Source organism: Pangasianodon hypophthalmus, chromosome 24, assembly GCF_027358585.1.
Source record: "Pangasianodon hypophthalmus isolate fPanHyp1 chromosome 24, fPanHyp1.pri, whole genome shotgun sequence".
NCBI classification, from domain to species: Eukaryota; Metazoa; Chordata; class Actinopteri; order Siluriformes; family Pangasiidae; genus Pangasianodon; species Pangasianodon hypophthalmus.
In genome coordinates this window covers 3,392,320-3,411,971 of record NC_069733.1, presented here as the reverse complement: position 1 = coordinate 3,411,971, position 19,652 = coordinate 3,392,320, and the positions used below count along the sequence as shown (strand labels likewise).

The 19,652-nt window shown below is 38.0% G+C and overlaps 1 protein-coding gene across 11 annotated transcripts in view; it reads left to right on the top strand.

Moving 5' to 3' along the window:
* Window positions 1–19,652, top strand: part of trpm3 (transient receptor potential cation channel, subfamily M, member 3) — a 179,062-nt gene that overhangs the window by 30,890 nt on the left and 128,520 nt on the right. For 5 of the 11 annotated variants that reach the window (XM_053228777.1, XM_053228775.1, XM_053228774.1 and 2 more), the window contains exon 1: window positions 13,251–13,577. The exons of the other annotated variants lie outside the window; for them this stretch is intronic. In XM_053228777.1, the coding sequence (XP_053084752.1) occupies window positions 13,461–13,577 (117 nt within the window). In that variant the 5' untranslated portion in view covers window positions 13,251–13,460. Of the gene's footprint in view, window positions 1–13,250; window positions 13,578–19,652 lie in introns of those variants that run through there. 11 annotated transcript variants of the gene reach the window in all.

Below are 19,652 nucleotides of genomic sequence, written 5' to 3'. Positions count from 1 at the left end.
TGACTTATAAGAATGTTGTTACGTTACCGTTACTATGAATCATACCACTATGCGGTTTCGCTCTAATAACAGATGATCTGCGCATATTAAAGCATGATTAATATTTAACAGGAGGATGTCATCGCTAAGTAATATGATTGATGTTTTAAATTATTTCGAATTTTAAGTTATTTTTTAATGACTATACATTTATAAAGTGACACGAATGCTTCTATAGCAGTCGTTATTTGAAATAATTTTGACCCTTATGCTAAAATCTATATTATACATTACAGAATTGTACATTATAATGTATACATAGACCTTGGCATAACTCACGGAAGAACTCCTAAAAGAGCGGAATATTGATGGGGCTGTAGGACATCATCAGATATTCATAGTACTGTTGATGTGGAGAAGATATTTTGACTCATCTCCAAAAGTTATATGCTTGGTCTACTTGATATAGCTCCACACAGTGGCTCCACAGCAACAGGCAACAGTAATTTGATGGTAATTCCATGGTGATTGATGCAAGAAAAAAGTCTTCCATCTCTCTCTTTTTTTTTTTTAGTTAGGAAGATGCAAGAGAGGTTATAGGCCGGAGGAACTCATGCCTCAGGGCCTCTCTGATATATTCCTCCCTGGCTGTCTTTCTATCATAGAAAGAAGGTACACTCCAGAGGTAGGAGTAGCCCCTGGCAGGAGGTTGATGGCAGATTCACATGAACATGCTGTAAGACTACCTGTGGAATGTACTGAAGAGCACAACTGCTCCTCAACAATCCTTTCTTTTACAAGCCAAAAAAATGTAGCTAGGGTTATTTTAATCATTCCTGCACATGGTGAAAGTATACATATGCCCGCCTTTTCTACCTAAATCGTGACTTCTAGTGGTTTCCAGTGTTCATAAAATTGTCTATAATTGGATGTATATTTTCAAATGTTCTCACCTCAAGCAAGTACTTGATAATTAATAAACTTTCTTGTCTACATGTGCTGCATGATAAACTGTCGGTTGCTCCACTAATACACATTTATTCCTTTTTTTTTCTGACATATTATGCTCCCCTGCATCTCAAAGAGTTGGCAAATCCCTACTAGAATATTCATAAAGACCAATTATATTTATGAGAAGCTTTTCCGAAGCCTCTAAAAGCTTTTCATTTCAAACAGAAGTGACAGCGGCCCACCTTTCGACATTTCCTTTTCACAACAAAAACAATTAAAGGCTCCTGATATCAAACACGGTACCATCACCTTTTGAACACAGTGATGCTAAAAGGCAGCCGAAGTAAGATTTAAAGTCCTGTGTATTAATTTTGTTCGATTAAGGCAAGAAAATGCTCGATTCATTCAGATGCTCTACCTCTGCTTGGAGATTTGCGCACTTGTGACTCACTTTCTGCTGCTGTGGATGATCACACATGGATACCCTAAAGACTTGCACTGCCCAAAATCTGTTAATACCCATGACTCACCATTGCTTCATGGGATAATCTCACCTGGACACTGTAGATTTGTACCTTCTTGTACCTTCCTGTGCTCCACACAGAACTCATATTGTTATTATTATTATTAATACTACTACTAATAATAATGATAATGATGTCTACTCAAGTTTAAAAGTTACATCAATATTTATGCTTGGAAAGTTCCTGGTATTCAGACTCGGGTTATGCACGTGCTTAAGTTGATTATCTGGGTGACACCTTTAGATTATTAATATTACCTGTGTGTAGTTCACAAGGTTGCCAGATTGTTCTTGAGTAGAAGCATCAGAGATGGGATTTTTCAAGACCGTCTAGACCACAGCCTTTAAACACAAGTACTTGCCTACATCTAAAAAAATGGCTACAGTTTGAAGGATAAGCTGACCAAGCACTCATCTCTACACTTACAGCTCTCTTTAAGTTAATTAACCATACTTTTGCCAATAAAATATGTTCCTTGAGATATGGTTCGGATTACGATGATGTGTTCTCCTTGTAAGACTTTGAATGGATATTTATAATTAATTAATATTAATTAATTAAGTCATATTTATGTGCTTAATACTGGCCTCAAATGGCATTCCACTGGTTTTTCTAAGTGTATTTACAGCCAAAAAAATGACTTTCCTCATGACATATTGTGGTTACAATCTGTCAGACAGTCGTGCTAGACTTACTGCTTTTTGCTTGAGCTGCTTTCATGCCAAGAAAAATGTGCTTAAGTCCAAGAATCAGTTGTAACTGAGACACGCCACTGTTTCACCACTCCATCTCACAAAAGGAAGATTTCTTCGCCGTGTTGTTTCACTTTTGTCGCCTCAGGCTTGCTCGTTAGAGATCTAGATCTACATCTGGATTTCTGCTTTGTGACAGCATCTGTAATAAATAATAATAATCTGTAATTAAAATAAGCATAAAGGCAGCGTGAATAGAGATGGTGTTGCAGAAATGAGTTTGAGATTTGAAGGGTTGAACAAACGTGCTGTTATTCAGATATACTCCGATGTCGTTTTAAATTGCATGCTACATTTACATTAATTAACGTATAAACGACGAGTGAGGCAGAGTACCGAGCAGCTGCGAGCTAAGAGCTTTGAACAAGAGCCAAACAGTGACTCTCTGGCAGTGCTGGGATTTGAACGAGCACAGAACGTTAACCACTGTGCTTCAGAGAGAAGAAAAAAAAACATTAAACACACCTTATTTTACACATTTTAGGTAATAATCTAACATCATTAGTTTGAGTAAAAGAAAGACTGCAGAATGTTCAAACTTCTCTGGTTTCTGGAGTGTGTTTGTTTTTTTGTTTTTTTTTTACATATGGTTGATTTAGGTGTTTAGGTCATTTTTCCATCATCATCATCATCATCATCATCATTTATAATCGATATTGTCACCCAGATGAGGATGGGTTCCCTTTTGAGTCTGGTTCCTCTCAAGGTTTCTTCCTCATATCGTCTCAGGGAGTTTTTCCTTGCCACTGCCATCTTTAAATTTAAAATTTATACCTGGAATTTATACATTTCTCTAAAGCTGCTTCGTGACAGTGTCCATGATTAAAAGCTCCATGCAAACCAAAATCGAATTGAATCAGAAGTAATGAAGGATTTAGTGTAGTGTTGAGCACTTTTGAAAGCTCTCATGTTTCAGACTCATGTCTGCAGGTGCGTGGGTGTGTGTGTGTGTGTGTGTGTGTGTGTGTGTGTGTGTGTGTGTGTGTAGGGGGCAAGATTTGTTTTAGATGATTGCCATCTAGCGTTTGGAAAGAAGCAGCACACTTTCATTTTAAAAAAAAAAACATTATGAGAGAGTACGAGGAAGAGACAGAAAATGGAGAAAGGTCAATAGAATGACAAGAAAAAAAAAACCGAAAGGTTTTAAAGGTCAAAATTACAAAGAACGAGCACATGTCAGCGCTTTGATGACATTTATAGATGTCTAGGTTGATGTGTGTGAAAAGCAAAACGCAACCTTTGTCAAAGAATTTAAGCAGTGACATGATGACTGAGGAAACAAGACAAGGTCGCTGCATGTTTCATCCATGTGTATGAACAGTAAGTAAGACAGTCCAAATTACTGCATGGAAAAGGCCATAGTTTGGAGTTTGTTCTCCATTTGTCAGTTTTTTATGTAAAACCTTCACATTTTTAGACTTAACATTGATCTATTTGGCACCACACCAATATTCGGCATTAAATGTAACTATAATGGGATAAAATCGAAGTGGTACAGAGGGTAGTGTTGGCTCCCGGTTCGTTCCTGAGCTCGGATTACTGGCTGTACGGAGTTTGGCGTGTTATCTGTGTTTTTTTTTTTCTTCCCACCTTCCAAAAAACATGATGGGATTTGGATTGTCTATAGCCCTAACCGGACAGATTAAATGTACGTAAAGTCCTGGGGTAATTTCCTATACTCGTCTGTGACTTTATTTATTATTGTCCAGATGTTGGTGTTTTTCTCCGTCCTCCTCTGAGAAAATTACAGGCCAAATCACCTGCTGTTTTTCTTCTCAGCACTTGTCTGATCATTTTCTATGCATTGTCTATCATGTTGGAAAAAAAGATATCTGACTGTTGCTTCATGCCATATTTTGTCTCGAGATTTTTATCACTGAGAAGACGTGAAAAAAATGTAATACCGACGTCCAACTGATAAGCTAATCCAAACTGAATAGGGTTTATGAGTGTGTAAGTGTGTGTGTGTGTGTGTGTGTGTGTGTAAATGTGTGTGTGCACTGGCATTCCATCCAGGGTGTATTCCTACTTCATGTTCCCAGGATAGGCTTGCGATCCTCCGTGACCCTGACTAGGATAAAGCTATTACTAAATTTGTACTATATGGGAAATATGCACTCTTAGAAAAACAGTTTTTAACGGTTCTTTGCTTCCTAAAGGGGATCTACTAGGAGAAGGAAATCCCTCTGTTGTAGGGTTTGGCATTGAACCAAAGCGGGACAAACCCCTTTTTTTGGCTTTTGCTCAATTTTACGCTTAGCGACAGCATGCTCTGTCATTTTAGCTGCTTTAAAAAGGCAATTGCATCAGATTAAGTAAGTTCTGCTTCTGACATTTACTATTATATCGACTCGATCCCTTAGCGATCCAAGCGGTCATCTAACAAACCTCACTTGAGCTGATAAAGTGCTAGAATATCCGAGGATTGCTTCAAAGGGAAATTTTGAGGTCAAACCAATGAGGAAGCATTAAACATATTAAAAAAAAAAAAAAAACCAGATCAGAAAACACGCCTGGTCACATTTCAGTAATCAACTCATTTGCTTGGAGTTAATTAACTTGTATTTGAAACACTGCTCTTCCCCAAGGTTTACAGCATTGCGACACACACATCCAAATTCACGAGTCAATTTATATGAACAGCTTGGGGTTAGGGTTAGGGGTGGGGTTATCATAAAAAAAAAAATAATAATAATCTCATTGATTCTAATTTGTTCATATCCATATAAAAACTAAAACATACGGAAAATATCATAAATTAGGCTTATACGTAGAAACATTCAGTATATTTCAATATAATCCATTTTCATGTCAACAGTCAAAAATAAACAATGACAGCACATTAATCCATTTAATCTGGTGCAAAAGTGTCTTTGGCTGTACTACCTTTAGTCGCGACGATGTGGACGTATCTGCGTATCATTTAAATTCAATGACTATTAATTTATCACTATCAAATTCGTATCACTATCAAATCTATTCGATTTTAATGTTCATTCATGTTCTTCATCCTTGTCCTGTCCAAATTTGTTTCAGGTTACATGTAAACGCTGCTGCGTAGCTTGTTGGCTTGCTGATAAGGTTAGCTAGCTAGCTAGACCTTAGTATAATCTGATCTCGTGAACACATTCGATGCTAAATGCGCATAAAAACCACTAGCTAAGTGAATTAATTGAAATCCGCCAAACATTCTTTTGCGACATTTATCCACGTTATCGCAGACGACGTTCATCAACGTCTTCTGATGAGTCTGATAGTCCCAGAAACATGATGAGGTCACAAGGTGTCCTGCTTACTTCCTGTCTGAATCAAACCGTGAAATGGGAGTGGATCCAGATGTTACTGGTGATCTCCTGGACTGTCATCATTTGATTCATTAATTCATTCTTCATTCATCCATCTTTAGAAACCATTTTATGCTGGACAAGTGGATCTGCAGCCTGTCCTGGGAGCACTGTAGACACACACACACACACACATTCATTCACACTTCAGGGCAATGTAAATTAACTAATACATCCAACATCCAAGCAGAAGCTCTGAGATGAGAAACATCTGTATAGACAGAGCTCCGGATTGAACCTCAGGCCCTGGAGCTGCTCCATCATGCCACATTTTACATTCTAGACAATTTCATAATTTGGACATACCATGTGTGTAATATGATTTGAGTCCCAAAACACACTAACATTATGCTCCTAAGAGCACGATCGCACGCACATCCGTCTCAATGACAGCCGCTCTGCCGCCATAATAAGCGAGCTTAGTAGCTCCATAGAGCTTCTAATGAATACAGATGTGCATGTGCTACACCTGGTATAATGCAACGTCTCAATAAATTCATCTATAGCGTTTCTTGTGGTTTAAATTCCTGAGAGGTTTTCATCTTGGAGTGATGCAAAGTCGAACCAATACTGATGTCTGTCAGCTTACTATTATTATTATTATTATTATTATTACCTCTTAATGATTAACACATGATATTGATTCAGTACATTCTTCACTACTTTTAGTCAATAACAACAACCATTGTTATATAGTTATTTAGTTATATTATCACATGATGTTTCTGATGTCTACGCAGACATGCTCGCTTTCTCATGTCGTCGCCATCACGTGAATCCTGATCCTCACTGAAGTGTTCATTCCTCCTCCATTATCTCCCTGCCCTGAGAAAAGAAAAGCGGAATTACAGATCAATATGGCGTTATTGAGCTGAGCGAGCGAGCGAGCCGTCAGAGGTGTTTCATTAGAAAGCTCAAGGACATACGAAGGGCGTTAGTGTGGAGGATTAAGTAACAGTGTACATGCAGGCAGATACAGTCTGCTCCGAAATCACCAACGGTTCATATTTCATTATTGACTTATATATTTAAAAAAAAAAACCCATGATACAATTTTTATCACATTATATTCACAAACAATATTCCAGCATATTAATATAAGTATAAAATATATTGACCAAAAAACAAAATGTGGCCATTTTTTGTTGGCCGAAATTTTTCCCAGCACTTGTTTGATGTTAGCTAAGTCGAATACGTTAACAGATTTTTATTCCACATTATTGAACTCAAAATTTCCCCATTTACTTTACCACAAAGCGAGGGCACCGTCTCACTGTATGTTTCAAGCGGAAAAATCGGGTCGAGATCGGGACGAGAGCACCAGCCGAAAATGATTACTAATGTGAGATGAGGGGAAAGGGGGCGGGGCTTTCAAGGTGTCAGTCATTCCAAATTCCTATCTCAATTGGCCATTTTTATTGGGGAGGGGAAAAAAGAAATGTTTGAGTTTTGGAGTATTTTTGACTTGGAGCAGCATACGCCAGTGTTAAAATGTGGATGCGAAATGCTATTTCTCTTTGAATTATACTTTCATTTGTTAATAATATTCAGGACTGGCTACGATTCGTATATGTGCCCTCATACTGACAGCTGCTGTGGCAAGCTCACACCTCACGAGATGACTTCATTCACTCCAAGCATCCAATTTGATCACACTTCAATCAGAAAATCGTGTGTATGATTTCACGTTTACAGATCCCTTCAGACATCAACCAATCGATACGACGTGATACAGAACGCTGCTTCAGCAGGTTCACGAACGCTGTGTTACAATTTGTGCAGTTAAGGATAGCTTATAGCACGGCTTTTGTCATCAATCTCAGGTACAATTTGTGCAGTTAAGGATAGCTTATAGCACGGCTTTTGTCATTAATCTGATTAAGATTAAAGTTGAAAAATCAATTGCGTGAAATACAAGGCAGTGATTAAAATACATTCATTATTTGCGCTAGCTAAAAAAAAAAAACAGTGAATTGTTGAATGAGAAAGGCTTATATCTGTTATGATCCATAAGCACGCTGCTTGTACACGGTTTGGTGGAGTGAGTTTACAAGCTGCTCTTGGGGCATGGTGTGACTTTGAGGCTCAAAGGCAGCTAAAGAGAACAGCCTTCAGGTTCTGTATTAATGCTGCCTTCAACTAACACTGGTACCTCTGTACTTCCAACCTCCGTCTAGGGAAAAAAAAAAAAAAAAAAAGAAAATGCCCAATCAACTCGGAATTCCTACTTGGAAAGCTGGAGAGGTCTCTTTACCCATGAGTTCAGCAAGTGACGCCAACTCAGTATGGCTGCTCACAGCATCAACAGTAAATACAGTAGCACTTAATTCTCTTTTAAAGCGTTTTACTGTATATACTGTGTATATTTGCCTTACGTCAAACAACATACAGACATATTCGCTTGTTAATTCTTTAACACTCGCTGTTTTGAGGAGGTAAATATACATCTGGCATGACGGTTAGCTTGCTAGATTTTTGCTGATAAAAGACAACCATGGAGGCACTTTGTAGCTCGAACTCACAGACGTTGAAAAGGATGTAATTCCGATTTCGGACTGTGCAAAAGTCTTAGGCACGTGCAAAGAATTGCTGTAGAGCAAAGATGCCTTCAAAAATAATGAAATTAAATGTTTCTACATTTAAAAAAATACTATAAATAGCAGTAAACAGTAATAAATGAAACAAAGTCAGTATCTGGTGTGACGATCCTTTGCTTTAAAAAAAAAAACAATAGTAGTCTCAGGTACGATTTGTACAGTTTTATAAGGAAATGAGCTGGAAGTGTTACTGAGCGTCTTGCAGAAACAGCCACAGTTCTTCTGGAGACTTTGACTGTCGACTCGCTTCTTATTTCTGCAGCGAAACCCAGCAGCCTTCATTATGTTTTTTTGTCTGAAAAGTGTCTCTTATGGAATCTGCTGCTTTCTTTACTGAAATACAAACATTTAATTTTGTGCTGGAAAACTAATGTTTGGAATCTAAAATGTTTTTGTACTGAATCAATAATGTAGAAGTCATAAAATACAAATCTATAACAAAGTTTGTACTAAAAAAAAATAGGGTGCCTAAGACTTTTGTACAGTACTGTTAGTCATGCTGGAAATTTGGGGATGGAAATTTGGCTGTACTACTTTCAGGTGCGATGATTTGGGATGTATCTGAGTTGCTGTATGAAATGTGCAGTTGAAATTGAATTGTTATTTTTTTTTTACTGGCCAGAGAGCTTCCACTGCACTCCTGAGTTCGGAATGAAAACTACTTGTTTGGGGAAACAATTTAATTTTAATTAAAAAAATCAATTCATTAATGTCACTCTTAAAAAATTTCAACCATAAACCTTTATAAAAAATGTTTTTCAAACAATAAAAATAGATATTCAATCTAGTTTGTCCAAATTTTTCACTAGTAGTGTAGATGATTCTTAAAAATTACATTAAAACCTAATAAAGTTATAAAAGTTATGAAATATGAAAGGCTTAATATTAAATTTGTGGTGTAAATAACATCCCAATTTTGTTTGATTGTTGAGAAGCAAAATATCTGGATAATTTTCGGTATTTGAGCATTAAAATCTATCATCAAGTCAAAATTAGACACTTCTGATATAATTATGAAGAGCAATTAAATATCAAACTGTAATTTTTGAGCTGATAAAGAGGATCTCAGGTCTCCAGAACCTCAAACATAATATGAAGGTTAACCCTCAACTTCTGTTCTCAAATTTCAGTTTAGCAAAATATCCCATTAACTCAAGTCATTATTTTAGATTTCATAATAGTACAATTGTAATATTAGATTGTGACTAAAATGACATATTGAAAAAGACACACTGTTTGTATGCAGGTCAAAGTGCCCTGAAGATCAACTGAAAAAAAAAAAAAATGTGTTGGAAATATAATTTTTACATTTTGAGAACATTTTGTTCTGACCCAAATGTGTGTGCACTACCTTTAAAAAAAAATTGTATGTCAGTTTGAATGTAAGTGTGTGTAGTTTGTTGTGTAGCTGAAGGGAATATAAATCTTTTTATTTTTTCATCAAATGATTCATACTCAGTGGTACTTAAAAAGATAAAGCCAAGAGTGCTTTGAAGGTGTAAATGCAAATTTCCTTGTATTTTGAAGCTACAGCTGCAATTTATTTACATTTTATATTGTGTATTATTATTATTATTATTATTATTATTATTATTATTATTATGTAAATAACCTTTAAAATATCATTTCTCAAGCACAGATTTGAATGCACAAAACGATGAATGAATGAATTTGTATTTACGAATCTTATTCATAAATATCGTACAACATCAAAACTAGCTTCAGCTGAGTGGAACCAAGCTCCCGCCCACTAGTCCCTTATTTACATATCATTTGCATATGGCACGCTCTAGTTCATTCTCATATGTGTCTAATTTACATGAACCACACCCTCATCTAGGGCAACAGTGAGCCAACAAATAATAATTCCCATAATGTGTTTTGTTTTAGGTGCTTTTGTTTTGGTTTTAGCCTCCACTACTGTCCTGTCATTAGTTTGTTGCCTGATTGTGTTCACCTGTTCTATGTCAGTCCTTCATTACTTGTATTCCTTGCTGTTTCTTTGGACACATTATGCATTTTTGCTGTACATCAAAGTGTTTCCACTTCAGATTACTTTTAATTACTCATTTGCTTTATGCACACGAATTTGATGGAAAACTACCTTCTTTTTTTGCAGACACACACACACACACACACACACACATGCTGTTTTAACAGCAAGACTCAATGGTGAGAGCCACAGCAATCGTATGATCCATCACTCAGAACCACGGCATGCCTTTAGGTGGTTTAATAATCTTATTCAGCGTCCCTCAGGCTGTCCCACACTCTGATACACACCTCCCAGCTGCAGTCTGTCACTCTGCCCAACATGACGTGTAATTATTTCACCCTGAATTCAACCTTTGTACCATGGAAAAGCGCGCACACTTCAATCTCGGTTATCTTACACTTGAGCTGGATTCTCTTTCTTTCCCTCGCCATCTCTCCTCCGTCTTACACACTTTGAGGGTCTCTATTTCAGCTTCTCTCACTGTCTTTATTATTTCATGCTGCTTGTCGGCACCTGAGGGATCACTTCTCCCGGCGCACTTCAGAAAAGAGAGAATACAAAGTACAGTGTGTTTGTGAAACCAGTCATGGCTGTGGGGAATCGTTACTTTTAGTGAAATATTGAACAGGTGGAGGCTGGCGTTTGTTTCTCAGCTCCCCGTCTGCTGGCTCTTATTCTCAGAAAACAGCAATGCAGCATATGTTTGGAGAGGATGAACAGTGTGTGTGTGTGTGTGTGTGTGTGTGTGTGAGTGTGGGTGGAGAGGAGCGAGAGGAGGTGGAAAAGATACATTAGGTCCGAAAGTCTGAGTACACTGTGAAGAAAACTTTAGTCAATTTGAATACATTATCTAACACTGAGACCGTTTTAGCTGTTTGAGAAATGCTTCATGAAATTTAAATCAAAACGAATCTCACGTTCGCACACCATTAGCTTCGTTGTTGTACCTCCATAAATCAGTGTTTATTTTTACTGTAACACTGACATTTAGACTGTATCATGTACTATCGTTGCTACTATTAATAAGAACCACTTATTTAGATAAGCGATCACATTATCATGGAATTGCAGTGATTACAAAATGATATAAAAGACATTTTTAAACAACTAAAATGACTGAATGGTGACAACATTCACCTTTTTAATGCTTAACTAATAACCATTAATTCTTGGGTATAAATAAGACTGATCAATTTGAAGTGTTTGGGTTTATGTTTCCCACACTGGCGCTTCACATTACCACTTTTGACTAGTGCCATGGACGTGAAACAGATGAGATGCATTATTCTGAACTTGAAGCGGAGGAAAAAAACGTTCTGTTTTTGTTGCACAGAAGCTGCGATGGTTCATTTTTAAAAACTGAAGTGACATTGATTGTCTCTACAGTATTTTTTTTTCAACTGCCGGCTTCGTTCCGCTGTAATTCTTTGCTCCGCCAGTTGACGAGCCCTGTCTTCATGGCTTTCAGAGAGAAACCGAAAGCTAAACTGTGTTTATTATGTGGTGAGTTAAAAAAAAAAAACAGATAGGGAATATTTAACAGACACATATACTGTTAAATCCTGATATTACACTCCTAAATTTGATTTAGCTTTAATTGTGGAAGCTGCTGCCGTTATAACGAGATGTTAGGTTGAGGATGATTTCACGACTGAGGTGCCATTTTTGTCCCACTAATATTACATTTACAAATATGTATGTAAAGTAAAATAAATAGACATTATAAGACAGGTAAAATGTCTATCACAACAACCTATGTGCATGTTCCAGATAAATCATTTAAAATCTATACAGTGCTTACAGCATTTTAGTGTCCCAGCCCACTGTAACTCGAATGTTGAACCTTGAACCTTGAAATATAATCATTAAAATACTTCAGAAATCTTTTTTTTTTTCTTTTGCATTAACTTGCAAATCTATTTTAACATCTCGCACTTGAAACATCTCTTTCCATGAGTCATCCATTATATGTGAAAATGTGAAAAATGTGAAAAATGTACACAACATTCACTCCACCTTGTTACCTGAACACATTTATTCCTATGAAATATTCAGAAACAGGAAGTTGCATCATCTGAATTTTCTGAAGATCATGGGAAGAAGAAATGTAAGCTGTCTTATGGGTTTTTTTTCATTATTACTGTGATATTGCCTGATGAGGTCATTTTGAAAGTGTACCCTTACTACAGAAAAATTCAAAAAATTATAAACTGTAAGTAAATTATTACTTTTAAAAATGCAGTAAATCATCAGAATGTCCTTAACGTCCTGGTACCTTCAAAGCTTTTATTCATTTATGAGTAAAAAGCAGCCTGTCAGCAAAGAAACCGTGTAAAAAATGAGATAATTACCTGAGAAATTTTTGAACAGTACATGAATTTTATATTGATTTTTTTTTAAAAAAAAAAGTTTAATATTTAAGAGTTACAAGGGCTGAATGGCTCCACCAATCATGGAATCACCCTTGAAGCTTTTAGAAAGTTTGCAAATGATTATTATGTAGGTTTATGAAGACGGTGGACTCAGACTATTGGTCAGTCAGGAGGTGAGTTTGGGTGATCAGAGACGGATGGAGAGAGGGGGATCAAAGAGCGAGAGAAAGAGAGAGAATTGGGGAGAAATAAAGAGAAGGAGTGGGAGTAGGCAGGTCTCATCCTTTTATCTGTGACCTCAAAGACATGGAGGTGGAAAAAGGTCTCTGATGAGATAAAGAGACAGAGAGAGGAGGGGGATTTGAAACGTTGCGCTGTAGAAGTGAAACAGTTGATGAAGCTTTTCATCATTTTTATTTAAATACTCAAAAACAGGAGAAACTTTGTTAGTTTTTTTTGTCATATCTTCCCTCCTTTTCTTCTTCACTATAATCTCTTACAATTCTTCTCTCTCTCTCTCTCTCTCTGTCTCTCTCTGTCTCTCACTCTCCCTCCTCTTCTCCATCTCTCTTCCCTTCCTCTCACACCGTTCATGGAAAGAGCGCTCTGCTGCTCTACATTACAGCTGCTCTCCTGTTTCTCCTCGCTCTCGTTCACACTTTCTCCCTCCCTTTCCCTCTTTCTCTCTTTCTCTCTCTCTCTCTCTCTCTCTTTCCTCTACTGGCTCTTCTCCTTTCGTGTCCGTTCTCTTGGAAAAAAAAAAAACAAAACACACGCATTCTTCTATTCAGCTCTGGAGTCAAGACACTCCTCTGGGATCCATCGCTTCTCCAGGATCCACTGCTCATTCTAGATCCTGCGCTCGTTACGGATCTTTCCATCTTTGGATCGTGGGAGGGTCATGCTCCCTGAGCCGAGCGGGATTATCAGGATTTGGCCGGAGCGATGTGGGGCCCTTTTCCGGATGCCGGGAACGGCCAGCTGGACGCTCCGCGCCCGCTCAACTGGACCATCCGAAAACTGTGTCACGCCGCCTTCCTGCCATCCGTACGCCTGCTGAAGGTATGCGCAAGCCTCAGGGAGGGAACAGAGGCTGTTAATTGGTTGATTTATGCTTGTTATTATTATGCTTACAATTCATTAACACCATTTCATACTCTTTGGAAAGTTCTTCCATGCTTCCATACTCATAGGACCTGGACACTCCTAAGTGGCTGTTTATTGGTGAAGATTAAGGTTCTGCATTATCATTAACAGCTTTTCAATAACCATTGTGGGTTTGATTTTTGTACTCTAAAACCTTCTCCTATGATCTTCTTGGGCTTATTTGGGGCTCAGTGTCTCTCAGTGACTGTAACAAAACTTTGAGATAAATCAGACCGGTAGAGAAGAGGGAAAGGCTTTCTCACTCATGGTGTTCTAGATTTTTTTTTCTTCTTTCGAGCGTGCTAAAAGTAAATCAGTGTCTCTGAGGTCTGCCAGAATGCCCCCTAAAGCACGGATAGGAGTGGAAACTGGGTTTCTCTCATCAGAGTGAGAAATGTCCAAGGCGAATGCAGAGAGAGCAGGTGGGAGGAAGCTTGTATTATTATTATTGGCAGCACAGTTTCCTCATAATTGAATAATAATCAAATATGCTCAATTATGAATGTCCATTAGGAGTGATTATGGTCTGTCAGGTTTGCTCACCTACCTGAAACAATCTGTGCGTTCCTACACATATGCCTATTTTTGTCTTTGTACACTGCAGCAGCAACACCAAAAAAAAAAAAAAATCACCACAATCATCAGAAACAGGATAATTATTTTCCAGGTTCAACATTTACAGCGACAAATTAACTAATGGTTTTGTTAGTGTTTCTGGACCATGCGCGTGGTTACTTTTCTGCTTCTGATTGGAGACGTGATTGTCATTGCCCTTGGGGGATGAGTGTGAGAAAATTGAAAATAACAGCCATGATGCAGGTCATGCGTCAGAAGGTGAGAGAAGATGATTCTGGAGATTGCATATAGGGGGAGGGGGTTTCAGACAAGCATTGATGTGACTGCTGGTTGAAGACCAGTGGAAGAGGATGGAAAGTCATCAGGGTATCAGGGTTTTATCAGTGTCTTTCCTTTTATAGTGAATGAAAAATGTTTAATATTGTGAGGCCTTTCAATTTCACCAGTACAGGTCTCACCACACTTTAGATTCACCAAATATGCTGAAAATGGGGTTGATCATTGTGTTCTCATGAAAATTTGCTATTATAATATAATACATTAATGACATCTGCATAAAGGTATCAATGCCTTAGGGGTGTAACAATACACTCCGGTCATAATTCGATTTAATTCGATTTGAGTCTCAGAATATTTTGAGCAAAATTTTAGTTAAGAAAAATGATGACTGAAAAGACTCTTTTTTATTTCTGAATCATCAAACTCAATGTGCATTTTTGTCTGTATAAAACTAAATAAAACAAAAAATTGCTATGAACAGCGGTTTTATATTGTAAACAAATGTACTACAGGGTCATCATATCTTAAAAATAAATACATAACTTTTCAAATACAAATACAATTTTCCCAAAAATTTGTTTGAACAAAGTCTCTGACCTGCAGAAAATGATTAACTGAAACGTAATGAGCACCACAGTGTCGTTTTAACCAGAAATAGAGCTCCAAAGTCGGCTAAAATGCCGACTTCCATGGCCTCACTTTCAGGCACTGTGGATCTTAGCAGCACGGGTCTGGTGTCGTTTGAAAGCTACTGACGAGCTGTTATAAAGTGGTTGTGTAACCCTATAACCTATAATGCATGTCGGTCATTGTGGTCAGTCATGGTGCAGACAAAAGGACACGACCATGTGACCAGTGTGCTTACTATCTATTTTAACTTTACGGGTTGTGCAGATTGGGACCTCTGGTGTTCAAACAGTGCAATTGCATCAGATGCAAAATTAATAGAATGCTGATTTCCACAAGGTGAATCACACATTTCCACAGAATTGTTGGATAGAACCTTATAATTCATCGGTCGTAATTGTTCAACTGCTTGTCCAAAGATGTATTGGGTGCCTCTTCTGATATTAGCTCTGATATCATTCCTGAATGATTAATTTTTTATTCCTTTTAAATAGTGGGTCCAAGGCTTGGGGCAGACCCTGGCTCTGCTGCAGATGATTTGACACATGGGAAGCTACCTTGGATCTGGCAACATTTTCTCCCCAGCACACAGGGCTCTTGCTTGACTGTTTCCTGAGACACTGACCTGACCAATCCTCTGACCATTATAGAAGCTTTATTGGCCAATGTCTAGTTACACTGTTGGAAAAAGGTGTGGAAAAAGCTTAATCTAGGACCTTAAACCAAACCATTCTTTGGTTTGTCTCTCTGAAGGAACCATGTCAGGTTTTATGTACAAAAGAATATTTCCCTATCAATGAGTAGAAACACTTTAGGAAGATTCTGTCCAAAGAACCCTTGCGGAATCCTTTTCCCCAGAAGTGTGAATGTAATTTTTTCCCCCCTTCACATATCCTGACAGTCTTTCTCACATATAAAAACATACTGGGTCATAGGGCAGTGTCAATCTCTGGGGTACTCCTAGGGTCGGGGCTAGGGGCCTTGCTCAAGGAACCATCCCCTGTAGGACTGGGGCAGCTCGTGCCCCTCTAGCTTCAGGCACACTCATGTCAACATCTGCTGATCCTGCTACTTGGGACTCAGAGTCTTTAGGTTACAGATGTAGGTCTTTAAATACTGTACCACTACAATTTTCACATTATCATTAGATGGGATGTGATATTGACATTCAGGCTGCATGGGTAATGAATTCTTAAGTGATTAGCAGGTGGCGATGGGGAAGCATTGATGGATTTTGACTTTGAGATGACTCCTGACTGATCCTAATGACCCAAGAACTGTGTGAGATGAACAGGAGAACGTGGATTGCATCATAAATAAGTGGCAATGATACCAGATTCACTTCTTGAAAAGACGAAAGGCTATATGGTCAGCAAAGAGAACCCTCACACCTCCCGTTGCTAATTAAACAATAATGAAGATACAAGTGAACAAAATTAAAGTTAAAGACCTGGGTGGAAGTGACCATCAAGGCACAATCTAATCTAATTTACGGCATCCTCCGTTATTAATGAAGCATTGCTTGCAATAAACCAGCTGTACTGATAAGGTCTGCATACCACCACAAATACTCTTAACCCAGGATGCTTTTCAATGTAGCACCAAACCCTGTCTCAAATACCACTTTTCAACTTATCACCTTGGATCTAGAGTTCTGAACTGACATCTGGATCCAATGCAGACTTATCAAATGGATCTTGGGCTTATTTCAAGGGTGGGAAGCATCTGATTGATTACATATGAAGGCAAGATAAAAAGTTTGACCTTGACGCCAGGATCAATGATCAATCTTCTATATACTGTATTATCTGAAATCTTACCCTTTTAGCATGAATACCCCAGGCAGCTTTTTTTTTTTTTTTTACTGGTGTGTTTTGCCAATATATGTGCTTGTGTGTTACACCTGTATACATGAAGCTTTGCATCAGATTCCATCATCTATGATATAATTGACAGCGTGAGAGGTGTGTTATTGCAGTAGCGTTAGCCCAAATAGCCGTGGGTTAGATAAGTCTGTCACTTCGGCGATAATTAAGACGAATGAGATACAAGCGCATACCTGGATGGTGCCAGGACCCACAGGGAGGAAAAAAAGGAGAGTGGGAACGTGAGAGATAAAGACATGGTGAGAGGAAAAGAATGTGATAGCATCAAGCAGTTTAAGGGAATTTGAATGCTAGAAAGGAGAGTCACAGGTTTAGAACAAGAAGATGAGAGAGAGAGAGAGAGAGAAAGAGACAGAAAGGCAGAGATGGCCAATGGAAAAAGTGGGATAGAGGAAGAAAGTGGCCATCTAACCAATTTGGTTGGGGGAATGGATGGATAGATGGATGGATTAGCATTCTTGGTTCTGAAAGTGTATGTATTTGGAAGACATAAAGAGTAAGAGTTTATTTAACGGACAGCAGGTGAGTAGCCCGATAGACAGAGAGAAAATGGGGAAAGCGAAATGGAGAGACGTACTTAAACCTGATTTATCGTCAATCTAAGCAGCCTAATTTATAGCCTTCAGAAAGGTGGAGAAGCTCTTGGCCAGTCGGGACATGTAAAGGAGTGTGAGCAGGTAGGGGCGTCGACTCCATAGCCAGACACACACTACTAGCCAGCAGTTTTTAGTTTAACTACTGGGCTGCTTTTTTTCAGTATTATTTGTAATTAGCAGAAGATGAATTGAGGATATAGCATCAGTAGTTAAGCTACTTTGGCCATGTAGCTTGAAGTATCGCTACATTTTTTTGTAGAATAGTCTAAATTATAGCTTAGCTTACTATTTATCTTCAATGGGGTAGCAATGAAAACTCCATTAAAGTGAGCTCCCATATTGTTGGAGAAATAACAACAACAAAAAAACATCATTTTCACCTGCTTATTGCCCCACCTTCCTGCAAAGATGGTATGATCCAAACTTTCAGAGACACTTCAGACCAAAAGCAAATCAGACATTAGCTATTTAGACAGACTCAGCTCACCAGTGGCACACCATGTAAGACTCCTCACTTCACACATGTAATAGTTTAGCTGAAACAAATGTTTTTTACACCTTTTTTTCCGCAGTTATCTACATCATGGGAATTTGGGGACATGTTTGTTTTAGTGTTTAATTTGTACATGTGTTGGGTGAAGACTCATGTGGTTTGACTTGAAAGCAAGAAAGAGGACAGAACACAAACGCATACACAAGAACCCACTTCTCTCTCTCTCTCTCTCTCTCTCTCTCTCTGTGTGGGTGTCTAAGGTAAATGTACTCTAAGGTAAATGTACTTTATTTCATACTTATTTACTGTAAGCCCTAGCTAATAGAATAGAAAGTGCTGTTTTGTCTAACTGCTCTAGAGATAACTGGATTTGACAATCACTTTCTCCAAAGCATTTGTTCATTTTTGCAAATGTTCATTTTGCATTTAGTAGAGTGCTATTTAACTTCGCCATCTTTCCTGATTAATAATTAAGACTGCTGTCGGATGGAGCCTCATTCATTTAAATTATCAATTACATCTCGAACCAAATGAAGAGCTGATGAAAATGTCTGCTAAAACATCAGCCCCTTCCCCTATTAGGACTGCATCAGCCCTATAGTGACAATCTTCTTTTGAAACATAGAGGATGATGAGTAAAATATGGAAAAAAACACACACAACACACACACAGACACACAGAGTTCCTGATTTATATATAAGTTGTCACCTTTTGCCTTCTATTTTATTTTATCCAGATGCAGTTACTAATTCATCCAAGGATCCCTCTTGGATTTTTTTGCCACTTCTTTTTTCCCCCAGTCCCCCATACAGTCTCATTGAACAAGCACAAAGCAATACATTTGGTGCAAGCGCAACACTGCTCATCAACCTAAGCACACTATCCCCATAGTAAAGCATGGTGGTGGTAGCATCACGTTATGCGTTTCTGTTGGCTTCTTGCTTGCTTCTCAGACTTCACTCCATTTTAATATTATTTGTGTAGATTCATGATGTATACTCCCAAATAAGTCCATTTCATCAACCTAAAGACACGACCTAAGGTTCAAGGGTGCTCAATACATATGCAAGCCACTGTAGTTATATAGCCAGTCACTGATACCAATTAGACCTTATAAAATGAATTGGGTACATATTATTAATGGCATTATTATTATTATTATTATTATTATTATTATTAATGATAATTTTTAGTAGTTGGTGTATGTATTGGTGCAGCTTTATTGTGAGATTTTATCCAATGTGACCTCCAGCTCCAAATCAGTTTGCCCCCTATAGTGTGTGTCAGTATAAAAGTGCACTAGAGGCACTGAGGCTACACTTTATAGAAAATGTCTTTGTGCATGACTTTCCTGGTGAATCAAGTAGAAAATAAGGCAGCAGGGACTTGACGGGGTCAGTGCATTGATTGGACACAGTTTTCACTTGATGAAATCTAGCTGATCTCTTGACTGACAGTGATGTTTAAAGTCAAAAATGTCAATAATTCACCAGGAGGCAGTGGGATGTACATGCAAAGTCTCTTTACAGAGTA